This window comes from Cynocephalus volans, chromosome 1 (assembly GCF_027409185.1).
Source record: "Cynocephalus volans isolate mCynVol1 chromosome 1, mCynVol1.pri, whole genome shotgun sequence".
Classification (NCBI taxonomy): domain Eukaryota; kingdom Metazoa; phylum Chordata; class Mammalia; order Dermoptera; family Cynocephalidae; genus Cynocephalus; species Cynocephalus volans.
The window spans coordinates 271,858,287-271,873,241 of record NC_084460.1 but is presented as its reverse complement, the minus strand read 5'-3'; the positions used below and the strand labels follow the sequence as shown (position 1 = coordinate 271,873,241).

The window sequence follows — 14,955 nt, the reverse complement described above, 5'->3', positions numbered from 1 at the left end:
ATACTTGTAATTCCACAGGGAGTTGTCTTACACTCAGTTCCCCAGAGGCAAGTCCAGAAGTGAGGATTCATGTACAAGTGATTTATTAAGGAGGTGCTCCCAAGAGAAACTGGTAAGCAAGTAAGGACACAGGACAGGAAAGGGAGGGGGCCAAGCAAGTGTGCAAGCTCGGGGAAAGTTCTTTGGAAGATAACTTCAACCTCACCCCACATGATTTCTGGAATATAAGTTACACCACCCACTGCAAGGGAACTGGGCTTTTATACTCCTGGACCCAGCAGCTACCATCCAGGCAGGGGCCAAGGATTTCTGGGGGTGGGTGTAACTGCCACACACTTCTAGCTCTCTGTGGCTGCAGGCAGAGCACATGCAGCAGCCCAGGGGCAGCTATCAGAAGAAAGAGTCACACAGGTGTGAGCTGTTGGAGGCAAAACGCACAACAACAATGAAGAGGAATGCAGAAGGGGCCTGAAGGGATCTTGGCGAAGCACTGATGATGTCCACTGGAGAGTAATTCTGACATCCCAGAACTGGAAAATTCCTATCCCACTAAATTATCTGATTAGTCAACAATTAATAAAAACAGTGTGACCATGGGCATGTTACTTAAATAAATAAAAGTATCTAACTTGGCATTCTTATGAGTATCACACAAGGTGACACACATAATGTGTTTTGATCACTGCGTATCATAACAGAAATTAATCATTATTAATTTCAGTGTTTTGGGGTTTTTTTACTCCTTTGTATTTAGCATTGCAATTTTATATTCTTGGGCAGTGGGCTTCTTAGTGCCATAACAAATTTATGTCAGATTCAAATTATATACATAAGAATAATACTAGGGTGATATGAAAATATATTTTTAGTAACATATCAGGAGATTGGTAGACTACATAAGAAAAGGAAGGAAAATAGTAGCTTGGACATACATAGTGAAAACAAAAATATAACTCATTTTAACACTGCTGTAGGGAAAAAAAACAGCTAGAAGCTTGGATACTATCTGAATTTATCATTTTGCATCATTTTAAACTTTAAATTTATGCATAAGTCAAGATTTAGATCCTTTGTAGGAATAGTTATGAAAAAAAGCACTGACAGAGTTAGATGGAAGGAAAGAATAGTAACAGAAAATGCACTATAGTCAAACATCCTAAAAAAAAAAAAAAGGGAAAGAAAAGGCATTATGGAAATTCTTTTATTAGCACTGAGATAATAAGTGAGCCATATAATATCACCCTAAGTGAGCCATATAAAATCACCACTACTTGAACTTTTTTTTGACCTATGAAAACAGCAATTTCATATGACTCAAAGCCTGCTGGGAGACAGTCTTTGTTGGGCTCTTTTCTTGCTGGTTGTGCCGAGGATGCAAGGCTCTGACCACTCTTTACCTGAGCCATTTCTTAGAGTTTATTTGCAGCAAGTAAGCGACCTTGAGTGATAAGGTAATGTCTCCTCTGAGCTAGAGATCAGGCTTGCTTACTGCTTGCTGTAGGAGCAGTGGATTCCCAAGCTCAGTGTCTGTCTCCTGTAACACACATGCTGCATGGGTACGTGGCATCTGGGCTCGTTTCATCATCTGCTCGGAACCTGAGAGCAAAGGAAACCAATGTAAATATGCTGATGCTTCTGCCCCTTCATGTGTTGTGAGAAATAATGTCCATTGACTCTGACCCAGGAGTTTCATGTCCTCTATTAACATTCACAAAACTGTAACAGGCTAACGTCTTAGCTGTAAAGTAGGATAAAATCAAATCCCAAACCCAACAAAGCCACAATACAGGAAACTCAAGAATGCATTAGTTACATCAGTTATGAGTTTTCCCAAATGATTACCATTTTAGACCAGGAAGTTGAAAACATCTTTAAGAAAGATCAGGGTGGTAATTCGTCATCTTTCTATTCTTGTTTTTAGGATCTTTTCCCAGGAAGTAAAAAAATTCCGGAAGAAGTAAATAATATGTCCTGTCCTCCAGTACCCCAAATCCTCAGAGATGTGTGAAACCCCTCAAGGAAGCTACGATTGTGTCCTGGAGCCTAGAAATATCCACATGGAAGCTTTCAGGCAAGCTGACAGATTGAGTTTCTACCTGTTCCCTTCCAACTTTATTTGCCCATGGGTTCAGTCTTTAGACAGGAATTAAACTTTGTTCATTAGAGCTCTTAAAGTTCTTGGAGGTCCAAAATTTTTTTAAAATAGCCATGGAAACTAAAACACAGGCTAGATTAAAACTGAAAACCTGCATCTGTAAGCACAGCTCCCCTGCATTTTTCTTGAACTTGGCATTGGGTGGCCACACTAGTGTCCTTCCCTTCTAAGCTGGTCATTGATGAAACCCAGACATTTTCTCCCGACAATGCCACAGTTGTGGAGTTGGCGTTTTTATGTAAATAGCTGTTCTCTGATTCATTAAACCCAACTGCCCCTGACATTTTCCTTTCTGACCCTTATCAGCCACACACTAGCAAGACATGAAGAAATAAAGAGGACAAAGAAAGGCAATAAAAAGGTTACAACTGAAGAGTGTATTGTGAGCATGACCAACAAGGAAATTTGGAACTGGGTGACTGAACACCCAAGGATGCCCTGTCAGCTGGTCACAGCTACATTTGTTCAAAGCCTGACAAGTGTTTAGCACCATTTCAAGGTGTCACATAGAGATACATTGGAAATGACAGTCATGGAAACTACTTCAAGAGAACTTAAAATTTAATAGATGAGATAGCACAATTAAATGCCTATATATCTGCAGACAAATCTAGCCATTGCTTTCCTTTCTACTTATTCTTTCTTTCCTAGAATGAGTCACATGCTGCAATATTTAATTTATTTATTTGTACTCTTACTTATTATGGCTCCCACAGAGCTGGGATTCAGCTGGTATGAAATAGTGTGTCCATTCCAATTATTTATGACTGCTACTCCCAATCTCACCCACTGGAATATAAATTTCAAATAGACAGGGACCGTGTGTATCTTATTCACCAGTGTAACCTCAGAGCCTAGCAAAATGCACCTAGTAGAGTCTCAAAAAATTTTTTTGAATAAATAAAACCAGCACTGCTGTGTAGAAAGATTACAGAACTCGTCTTCTAAATGCTGCTACTAAGTTATTAACACAAAATTAAGGGAGAACCTGGTTCAAACTTGCAAGCAAAATTTCCAAAGAATTTAGATGAGAAAAAAATCCCCAGACCCCAGGGCAGGAAACCTAGTCCTATCTCATTTTCCTTAGTGAGTATTGAGAACATAAATCATGAAATATTAGTAGAACACAAAAAGCCCTATCAGAATCTCATGTGACCTTTAATTAGATTTCAAGAGCAGTGGGGTTCCACTGGTACCCACAGATTTCTCAAGGTTTAAAGCTGGATAGAATAATAACAATCTAGGTGAATCACCTCATATTATAGCTGAGCTCTCCTAGCAATAAAGCTAAACCAGTGACACTCAAGAGTGTGACATTAAACACCAGGTATAGTAATTTCATTGATAGCCCCAATTCTTCATTCCTCACATGTGCTCTATCCCAGCCCTGAACTCTGAGCTCAGCCATATGGCTTCCTTTGGGCAATGGGATGTTAGCAAATACCAGGCAAGCAGAGGTTTGAAAAACGCCTGCACATTGGGATTGCTCTCTTGTTGCTCATATTCCTCTACCATAGCCATGCGGACATGCCTGGCCTAACCTCCTGGAGGAAAAGATACATGGAGCACAGCCACGGGTCCTCATCCCAGCTGAAGCTGTCCTAAACTGGCTGGCAGCCAGCCAACCCCCAGAGTGAACACAGCCAGGATCATCCAGCTGCCCTGAAACTGACCACAGACGCATACGTGAGCACAGCCCAGAGCAGCTGGACTTCCTCACTGACCTATAGATTCATGTACCACTGAGTTTTAGAGGACTTTAGTTTGTAGCATTATGGTAGCAATACCTAACACTATACTCTTATAAAGTATTAAAAATTAATTATCAGCAAAACGTTAAAATGCAAATCTGATTTTTCTTTATTGAAATAGAATTTAGTTAAATTATTTGGTTTCTCTACAACCTCAGACAAACCTTCCCTCCAACTATATCCACAACAGCGTTCTGGGAAGGATGCACTTAGAAAGTGAAGGACACCAGCAAGCTCAGCTGTCACCTTTCCAGTACTGCTGGAGGGCCAGTATTTCTCATACACATCATCCAGGATCGAGAGCACAGCCTCCATGGTCTCCTCACAGACGGGCTGGATTTGAGCTTCTGACATAAGAAACCTATATAAACCATGGTCCCTCAGCTCAAATGTGAATGAGAAGGGGATCCCAGTGCCTCGGGCCCAGTCTTTTGAAGACTCTGATACATCATCTGTAAATGAAAACATGAAGGCAGAGGTAGACATCATACTTAGAAAGGATAGATTTCTACAGCCATTTCAGGGAAGTAAAAAAAAAAAAAAAAAAAAAAACCCAAAAAACCTCTTTCAGGGTCTCATGGATAGCTGTCTTCTCCTTCATAGGTAAGCCCCTGCAGGGCAGGGACTGCATCTTATTTAACCTCTCTGTCCCCTATGGGACCTAGCACTGTGCCTGGCACATATCAGAGGTTTGGTTGAAGTTTCTCAGCTGAATCAAAGCCTAGGTCACCTAATATCCCAAAGCAAGAGTGAAATGACTCATATAAAGGAACAGAAACAAAGCATCCCACAGGAAAAATATTATGCAAATATTATCCAGATGGGTCCCCAGAGGGTGGAAGAGGTTCTGGTTGGAGCTGGGTGAAGCACAACACTCTGCTTTCAACTAAATTCTTTTCCTTTAGGTTCCTTTTCCAGGACCCACCCGGCTCTGCTTTGTTAACCTGATGGGTCCTCTGGGAACTGAATCACCTGACCAGCAGTCACTGGACAATGTCCTTCCTGTTAACTCCCATGCCTTCTAACCTGCCAGCTCTTTTTAAAGGAAGCCAGAGGAAGTTCTGGTGTAAATCAGTGTGTTAATTTTTTTTTTTTTTTTCCTTTTAGCTCATACCTTATCCCTAGAGAGTATAATTCTGGATTTGTAAAGACTTCCTTTCATCCTTAGTCATTTTGATTTATACAACGCCCTGTTGATCACAGGAACTCTATTCCTCTCCTGCCCACCTAAGTCCACAGACTTCTTTTGTGCCTTAGATACTATTGAAGGCGAAATAAAGCTACTTACATAAAACATGTGAAGTTGCTCCAACTGTATAATTGGTTCCATGCTTTGCTTTCAATGCGTTTGCTGCCTTCTGTCCAACTCGAATCTGTAGGTGGGATATGCAGACAGATATCTGGAGTTAAAAATAAATCCAGATCCACCTTCAGAGTTTTAGACCATCTTTCCAACTTCCCATTGGAAAACTACACCTAGGTAGCCTGCTAAAACCTCAGATTTGACACACTTAAATCCAATTTCATCATCTTTCCCATGAATAAGGCTGTTCTGACTTTCACATTTCTGGCCTCGCATGCTCCCCCAAACACACATGTAAAAACCCTGCAGGCATCTCTGACTTTCCTTCTCTCATTGTCCTGTTTGACTCATTGCCTCTGAGCTGGTCTCTTGCATCTTCTAATAAGTTTCCCTCCCTCTCATCAATCCTAATCCCAGTCGATCCCACCTGGTTTCCAGATGAACTTTTATAAAGTAGAACTATGATCATAATCCTGCTTAAAAGCTCTCAGTAACTCCCGGGTGCTCACCGAATTAAGTACAACCTTCTCAGGCTAGTTTTTGAGATCTTATACAATCTGATCTAACTCACCTTTCCAACACCGTATTGTATACATCCATCCTAGATTACAGTCAAACTCATTTTCCCACTGTTCCTCCAACATGACCCCTATTCCTCAGCCTCTCTCCATTTTCTCAGTATGCTCCCTGTACCTGGGATATCTCTTATCTCTGCCTCTTGAGATTCTCCACAACCTCAAAGGATTTTCTCAAATGCCACTTCTCCATGAGGCCTCATCTGATCACCCCAACCGGATTCTGTCCCCACTTTGAATCTCCCATAGCCCTTTGTTCATACCTCTCTCTAACGAGTCTCTTTTTATCTTTCCTCGTAGGTACTTGATACATATTTGACACATCTCTCATACGCTCATAGAATTTCAGGGCTGAAAATCACACACATCCCCACAGCTACCACCACTTCATCTTACTACACTGGAAATCCTCAGAACTAGATGATTTCTAAGGTCTCACAGCCTTGCAATCTGCAGACCCTTTCCAGAGATCAGAGTCACTAACTGAGGTCCAAGTCTATTGGCTGTGCTTATTGATCTTCTGAAAAATCTCCTTGCACAAGTCTGTCAACAGACCACCCTCTAGGTATTCCCCACCCCAGACTTTCCAATGCTATATTCTACCTACCAGATAGTCTATTGCAGTAACCCCCCTTAGATTCTACACAAACACCACCAAAGCTCCCTTGCCACTTCCTGCCTGGACTGTGATCCAACATTGCTCAACTCTTTAGGGCAGCCAGACAGCACTGGCAGGTGCAGCAGCCCTCCTGGCTCTTGGCTAGTGATGGGTCTATAGTTTTAGATTGCGTTTCTCCCTTCCTGGCTCCGCACCATCAAGCTGAATCTTAGTATATGAACAAAAAGTACTTGGGGACAGTGGGGAGAGTGGGGACAGTCCCAGTGAAATTCTAAAGGAAGAATAGAAAAGATGATAAGTGGTGGTGGGGTCCTCCTGAGCAGGTGTGGGCAGCATCCCGAAGGCACTTGGTACATTAAATTGAACATATTTGCAAGCTTTTTGCCTTATCTTCACTCACTACTGAGAAGTCAATCTTTGTCCATTCATCGCTCCCTCTTCCTGAAAAGAGATTCTGAGTCTGCCTCAGATCCTGGATTTGCATTGTCCAGAATTGAGACAATGGGTAGGAAAGGCTAAAAAAGTATAAGGTATAAAGCTAGTTTAGTCATTTACACTGGAAAGAGATAGAAGAGCTGTTTGTAGAAAGAAGAGGAAATTATAAGAGGTAGGGGAGAGTCAGAAAGGGGATTTCTAGAGAGAGAAATTCTGGTAAGAAAATAAGAGAGGTGGAAAGGACTCAGGTAGCTGCTATGTGTGCTGAAATTAAGAGCAAGAGGCCTGTGTAATGTTGCTGTGATTTACCAACTACGCTCCCTTTTGAAGTTCGAGAGTCTATAGTAGAGACATGGATCGCTTTTAATTATTTTTAATTCCCATGTGTTTCTGTATTTCCTTCAATGAAGTTCCATTTTAACTGGTCCACGTGGGGCCTCAACTTTTACGTGGGATATATGGATCAGCGCCCGGCTACATTTTCCATTCAAGTAGTTCCTTGCAATGTTTTTCTTTCCTGCAGCTCACCCCAACAACTATTTCTTCCCGTCACAGCCTTTACTTGTTCTATCCTTTACTGTTCCCTTCCCTCAAATCCTGGCTGTGGGGTGGGAAAGGGTCTTCTCAGTTCCCTCTCTGTTGACTGAAGAACTTTTGAATTTTATTCTTTTAAGGATTCCACTAGCAATTACTATGGGGAAGTAGATAGAAATAAGAAATATATGTGAGAAGTGTACAGTTGTGATCGTAGCTTATAGACTTGGTCCTTTCTGAGAAGATGAAATGGAAATCCCCTCAGACTTCTGGCTTCACCTTCTATCTGGGGGATGGAACTGCTGACTGTACTTCTCTCTCCTTCTCACGATGTACTCAAGGCCATGGACAACCAACTTCTCTGCCGCCCTTCTCAGCTTAAGGGTACTTCCCAGTAAAAATAATAAACACCTTTTCCAGTAGTACATAATACACAATTCTGAGCACCTCTAGCCTACTTGACAATTCCTTCTGAGCCCAGAGAATTTCCTATAGGTGAATACTCACAGGCAGACATGCAAAAAGGGTGGTTAAGGCCTTGGCATGAATGTGTGTTGAGGGGGAGGGGCAGAGCCTGAGATGCAGTACAGAGGTTGATATGGAAAGAATGTAAACATGTGAAACATTAGCATTCTTATAGCTATTCTAATTCCCACAGCAGTTTAGAAAGGGGATATATATCATTGTTTCTCCTACATAGTGACTGCCAAGTTGTCTATCATATAGTACAATATTTAGCATGATTGCTACAGATTTTTGGTTTTATAGATACAGAGAGATTAATTACTAGCCTCTGCTGGTTGTAAATAGTACTAGAAATGGAAATCTTCTTGGAGCAGTTGGCTTGATTCTGTGTCTTCATGAACTCTGTCAAAGCTTATCCCGAAGAATCTTAAAACACTGCTAAGTAGCTACAATAATGTTGACACATGGTGGCAAAATTTTCACACTTTCTTTTTATTGAAAAGGCCTGGAGATGACTGTTTATCTAACCCTTCAGCATCTGAGATATAGAATTAAAGCAGTCTTTCTCAATTTGATTTACCAATTTCTGCATATAATACGAAGGAGTGGCCAGTGATCCCCTTCTCAGCGTCGCCTTCCAGCAGTGGTGATGCCATCGTCCCAGGTCCCTCCTGTTTTCTTGCTCCCTCTACCCCGTGGCCACAGAGCTCTAACCAGACAGCCATTCAACAGCACAAGACCATCTAACCTTTGAACACAAGCCTTGCACAATGGTCATGTAGTATCTGTTTTCCTGAGCCAATAAGAGAATGAAGTTCCCAAGAAAAATACCAGAGCACGCAAGCCTCTTTGTTCTGCTGACGGAAGACCCCTTTCCATCAAAGACCTGTAATGGCCTGTCTTTGGAGATTCATTTGTGTTTGTCACAGAACCCTTAAGGCAGAAAGTAGAAATCTACAACAAATATCCCAGAAACTGGGGATAAATACGGTTCTGGGCTTTTTGACTGAAATCTCTGTTTCTGCAGATTTCTTTAATGAAGAAATGGAACTTCTGTGGCTTACAAATGAGGAAAAATAGCACATAGTTCACTGGGAATCTAAACTGATAATGGCTCCTAGAAGTTTCAGACCCTGTCTGAGAGAACAGAGGCTGTGTGAGGTAGTGAGATAGTGAATGAGGGCTCCGGAGTCCAGAGACGTGAGTTCCAGCCTAGGCTCCACCATTTCCTGTCTACAGAGGATCTGGAAATAAAGTTAACTCAAGATCTCAATGTCTGCATCTCCAAAGTGAGCTTATTATATTGTCACAAGGGTCAAATGAGATAATGGATGTAAAATTCTTTTGTAAATTTTAAAGACTAGGCAGATGTTAGTTGTTTCCATGTGTTGTAAAATGACCACATAGTACAAGTGTTCCTGGACCAAGAAATGAAAAAATAATTCCTAGAAAGATACTTGGGTATGGCTGGATATTTTTTGACTGCTGGGGGAAGGGCTTTCTTCAGCAAAGATTTATAGTGGTTTTTAGCATCTAGGCCTTGTGTTTTATGGGTCACACTCCAGTGGGAGGGGGACAGGAGGCATAACACAACCAACAGATTACCAGGCCTCTGTGATATTGGGAATAGAGAGAGCTTGGCTCCCATTTATCCCAGCATTTGCATATAATGAGGAGATTGTTTAAAAAAATAAAAAGATAAAAAATAACAAGTGTTAGCAAAAATTAGAGAAATTGAAACCCTTGCACTCTGTTGGTAAAATATGAAATGGTGCAGCCACTATTGGAAATAATATGGTGGTTCCTCCAAAAATTAAAAATAGAATTATCATGGGATCCAGCAATTACACTTCTGGGTAGCTGTACAAAAGAATTAAAAGCATAGTCTTGAAGAAATATTTGTACACCCATATTCATAGCAGTATTACTTATAATGGCCAAGAGGTGAAAGCAACCCAAATGTCCATCGATGGATGAATGGATAAACAAAATGTGGTATATACATGCAATGGAATATTATTTGGCCTTAAAAAGGAAGGACACATACTGAAAATTCTGACACATACTGCAGCACGAGTGAACCTTGTGGACATTATGTTAAGTGAAATAAACCAATCAGAGAAAGGCAAATACTGCATGATTCCACTTATGTGTGGTATCTAGAATAGTCAGACTCATAGGAACAGAAAGTGGAATGGTGGTTGCCAGGGACTGGGGGCAGTGGAAGAGAGTTGTTGTTTAATGGATATGGAATTCCAATTATGCAAGGTAAAAACTTCTGGCAATTGGTTGCACATCAATGTGAATATACAATGTAAATAACACTACTACTTAACTCAACACTTAAAAAAATGGTTAAGATGGTAAATTTTATGTTGTATGTATTTTCCTACAATTAAAAATTGTAGTCCACTTACAATAGTCACCAAAAAAATAAAATACCTAGGAATAAATTTAACCAAGGATGTGAAAAATCTCTACAAACCACTGTTGAGAGAAATTAAAGAGGACATAAGAAGATGGAAAGATATCCCATACTCTTGGATTGGAAGAATTAACATTATGAAAATGTTCATACAGCCCAAAGTGATCTACAGATTCAACACAATCCCCATCAAAATTCCAATGGCATTTTTCTCAGAATTAGAAAAAGCAATACTGCCATTCATATGGAAGAACAAAAGACCATGTACAGCCAAAGCAATCCTGAGCAAAAAAAATAAAGCCAGAGGCATAATAATACTACCTGACTTCAAACTATACTACAAAGCTATAGTAACCAAAACAGCATGGAACTGGCATAAAAACAGACTCACAGAACAATGGAACAGAATAGAGAATCCAGAAATCAATCCATGCACCTACAGACATTTAATCTTTGACAAAGGCACCAAGACTACACACTGGGGAAGCTACTGCCTCTTCAGTAAATGGTGCTGGGAAAATTGGACATTCATAAGCAGGAGAGTGAAACTAGATCTGTACTGCTCACCATATACCAAAACCAACTCAAAATGGATTAAAGAATTAAATCCACATCCCAAAACAATAAAACTTCTTAAAGAAAACAAAGGGGAAACACTCCAGGAAGTAGGACTGGGTACAGACTTTATGAATACGACCCCAAAAGCACAGGCAACCAAAGGAAAAATAAACAAATGGGATTATATCAAACTAAAAAGCTTCTGTACAGCAAAAGAATCAACAGAGCAAAAAGACAACCAACAGAGTGGGAGAAAATATTGCAAAATATCCATCTGACAAAGGATTAATATTTAGAATATACAAGGAACTCAAAAAACTTAACAGCAAAAAAAAAAACAAGTAACCCAATTAAAAAATGGGTAAAGGAGCTGAATAGGCATTTCTCAAAGGAAGATATATGAATGGCCAACAGACAAATGAAAAAATGCTCAACATTACTCAGCATTCAGGAAATGCAAATCAAAACCACTTTGAGATACCATCTCACCCCAGTTAGAATGGCTAATATGCAAAAGACTGAAAATGACAAATGCTGGCAAGGATGCAGAGAAAAAGGAACCCTCCTACACTGTTGGTGGGACTGCAAAATGATGCAGCCTTTATGGAAAATGGTATGGAGTTTCCTCAAACAATTACAGATAGATCTACCATATGACCCAGCTATCCCACTGCTGGGAATATACCCAGAGGAATGGAAATCATCATGTCGAAGGGATACCTGTACTTACATGTTTATTGCAACACTATTTACAATAGCCAAGCGTTGGAACCAGCCTAAATGCGCATCATCGCATGAGTGGATAAGGAAAATGTGGTGTACCTACACAATGGAATCCTATGCTGACATATATAAAAAAAATGAAATACTACCATTTGCAGCAACATGGATGGACTTAGAGAAAATTATGTTAAGTGAAATAAGCCAGGCACAGAAAAAGAAATACTGCATGTTCTCACGTATTTGTGGGCACTAATAAAAATAAATAAATTAAATATACAAACAAATGGAGGGGGGAAGAAGATACAATCACAATTCCTTGAACCTGTTAAGAGAAGTGAACAGATATGATGTTGATGGGAGCAGGGGAAAGGGAGGGAAGAAAAGGAGGAATTGGTAAAGGGACGTGAAAATCAACTATATCGTATATTGATAAAATAAAATAAAATAAAAAATTGAAAACATAAGTTAAAAAGAAAAAGAAAACAAATATTACAATTTGCAATTCTAAATTTACCCTTTCTTTGTTTTCTGTCCATTGTCCTCAGGTTCACAAAAGGGCAAGGAGCTCAGTCTTTTTCAGCAATTCTGCCCACCAGTGATTGGGTAAACATAGCATCAGAGAAAGACTCAGATAATACAAAACACAGTTTCCCTGCCCCAGCTTGCATTTCACTCGCACTTCATCTTACAAATCTTCCTAGGCAAGTACTGGAGTAAGAGTTTAGAAGAAAATAGAGCATTGTCTTTAGCAGAGAAGAGAGCAGATATTATTTAGCTGTGTTATTTTAGATACGCCATATTCCACTAACAGCTGGCAAGTTCTTTAAAGCACGGTTCAAAAGCTCTAATTGCTGAATGGAGCTTCAAGAGAATTTACAGAAATGAAAGCACATTCCTGCAGATTATTAACATAATCATCTCATTTATATTATAGACAAGTACCTAAGATATCTCCCAACTTGACACTTTATGAAACAGGTAGTTAATTAATGTAGGTAAAGCAGCATTTAACCTGAAGCCTTCTCAGCAGGCGTCTGGCAAGGTGCAAAAATCAGGAGGAAAAAAATGATGCGCAGAGAGAACAAAAGGAAGCTGGAGCCAAAATCTTGGAAATGGAAATGAGGAAAAGGAAGGCAGAGGTCCTATTGGGGTATTTCTAGAAGCCATGGATGGCACTGTGGACTTACCAGTTCTTCATGGTTACTTGTTTTATTTTTGGTGTAGCCATACAGTGTGAGAATAAACTGCCCATAAGAGTGTATGGTCAGGTAGCACAGAATGTCCTCCTTCTGGCTTTCTACAAAGCTAATGACAGCTTTAGTCTCCGGTTCAGACACTGGTCCTGTCCCACAGAATGTTATATCTTGGCAGTTTTTAGATGTGCCAACAGCTAGAACATACAGAAAACCACAAAGAAGTCTCCATGATCTCAGTTTAAAAATGACTAAGGGCAAGGAGTCAGCCATGCTCAGGGCATCTGTGGGTGGATAAGGATTTGCCCTGGGTTGTCTAAGTTAGTGTTGGCTAAATTAGCCACCTTGGATGATCATTCAAGGAGGAACTCAGAAAGGTGGGAGGGCTGACATTAGGATTTAGAAGCAAACTCCATGCTGGCATAGCCAAGGAAGGAAGATGCAAAATGAAATGGCATGTCAGTAATCTTTTACTTAAACCCGTGATTCAACAAATGGTTGGAAACCAGTTGTCGGGTTCCTAGGTCAGGCTCTGACATAGCTTTATTGGATTGTCTCTCTTTCAGTGTCTTACTGGTTTGAGTCTCATTAGAGCTATTTTGCAAGGGCATAGTAGTCTGTTCTTTTTAACAATAATAAGGATCATCAGTTGAGCACCTCTTAAATACCCTAGGAACTGTGCTCAGCCTCTCCCATGTAGCATCATATGCAATCCTCATAACAACTTACAATAAGGTGGTATTACCATGACCCACATTTTACATAAGAGAAAACTAAACAGAGAGATAAAGCAATCTTTCCAGGACCACACAGCTGCCAAGTCTGAATTTTAACCCTTGCCATCTGGTTAATGGCAATGCTCTTAACCATTTCTGCCTCTTTATTCGCTTCCAATTGACTGGGTATGTGGAGATTTGCAAACATGAAAATGCTGTAAGGAGAAGAAAATATTTGCATTGTGTACTGCCCACCCCCTGCTATAAAATAATCCGCAAGGATAATTCTCTGATTTTTCTTTTCTATCTGTGATAATCCACATATTTAAAAACAAGTGATGGATTTCAAATATATTCACACTGGTCCAGGTCTACTTTGTCCTTGTTTAGTCAATCTCACTTGAAGAGAGTCCTGCATTTGAGTGTTGATGGCTCTTATGACATAGACAGTATCATCCCTTTAGAGGGAATAAAACTAGCCAGGGATCTCAGAAAGCTGTATGAAATTAGATTTTTTAAAATTATATCTTTAGTAGTTCAACTTTTTTCTTGATTTTTGGCTCATTTTGTTGTTGCTGTTTATCAATCCATCTACTAAACATGTACTTACTACACCAGGATGCATTGAAATTTCTATTGAGATCCGTCCCAAAACATGTGCCATTATTATGCGATGAACGGGATTTCCTCCAAAAACAATCCTGAAGCAGAGGAACATAGGATGTTGTCATTCCAAGGTTTCATAAATCACAGGGTTAGTGACGATAGGTGGTCCTCCAACATGAAAAATGTTTCCTAGGATTATCTGGAAGAACTTGCCTTTAGCATTATAAAGCTTGTGCATGCAATTTTTAATCTTACAGATGGGCTAGCAACCCCAAATAACAGGAACATCTGTGCAACCCAAAGTGTGCATGCGTGTACACAATTAAATTGGAGGAAGGAGTTTGGCCTTTTTCCTCGTGAGCAGATTAGCAGTGCCTGCGGACGTGATCTGCTTACTCAAGGGAAAGCTTCAGAGTCATTTTTTAGGTCCAAGTAATACAGGATGAAAGAGAAATAGCTTGACAGATGGAAACAGACTGTTCCAGGTGTATCAGAGATTGTCTCTGCACATTTCTGGAAGCAGAAGACTGATGAGTAGAGATGCAGATAAAGACAGGTTTCACCAGACACGCTCAGAGGGAGAGGCTTGATTCATGCACCAGAAAGAAAGGCTGTTCCAGAGAAAGGGCTCCAGGAAGGGCCTCTGGGGAAGCAACAGGGAAGGGAGAGGAATGAATACTCTCTAGAAACAGGGACTCTTACCTGTGCAGGAATATGCTTTAGAAACATTTTAAAGAGAAAGTTGTCTGCTACCTAAAAAAACTTCATGAGATGTGTGAATGATCACATTGAAATGTAGTCTGGTTGAGTGTTCATACATCGTTCGTTACCCCTCATGCTTTGAGAACCGATTTGAGATGGATACAGGTTGGCATGTGAATTTTATATCAGTATGAT

At 40.2% G+C, this 14,955-nt stretch overlaps 1 protein-coding gene across 1 annotated transcript in view; it reads right to left on the bottom strand.

The window, feature by feature from the left end:
* Nucleotides 1-1,468: 1,468 nt before the first annotated feature.
* Nucleotides 1,469-14,955, bottom strand: part of CPO (carboxypeptidase O) — a 36,088-nt gene continuing 22,601 nt past the window's right edge. The window contains 5 exon segments of the mRNA XM_063086393.1: nucleotides 1,469-1,596; nucleotides 4,071-4,358; nucleotides 5,195-5,279; nucleotides 12,731-12,933; nucleotides 14,063-14,153. Of these exon segments, the coding sequence (XP_062942463.1) occupies nucleotides 1,469-1,596; nucleotides 4,071-4,358; nucleotides 5,195-5,279; nucleotides 12,731-12,933; nucleotides 14,063-14,153 (795 nt within the window).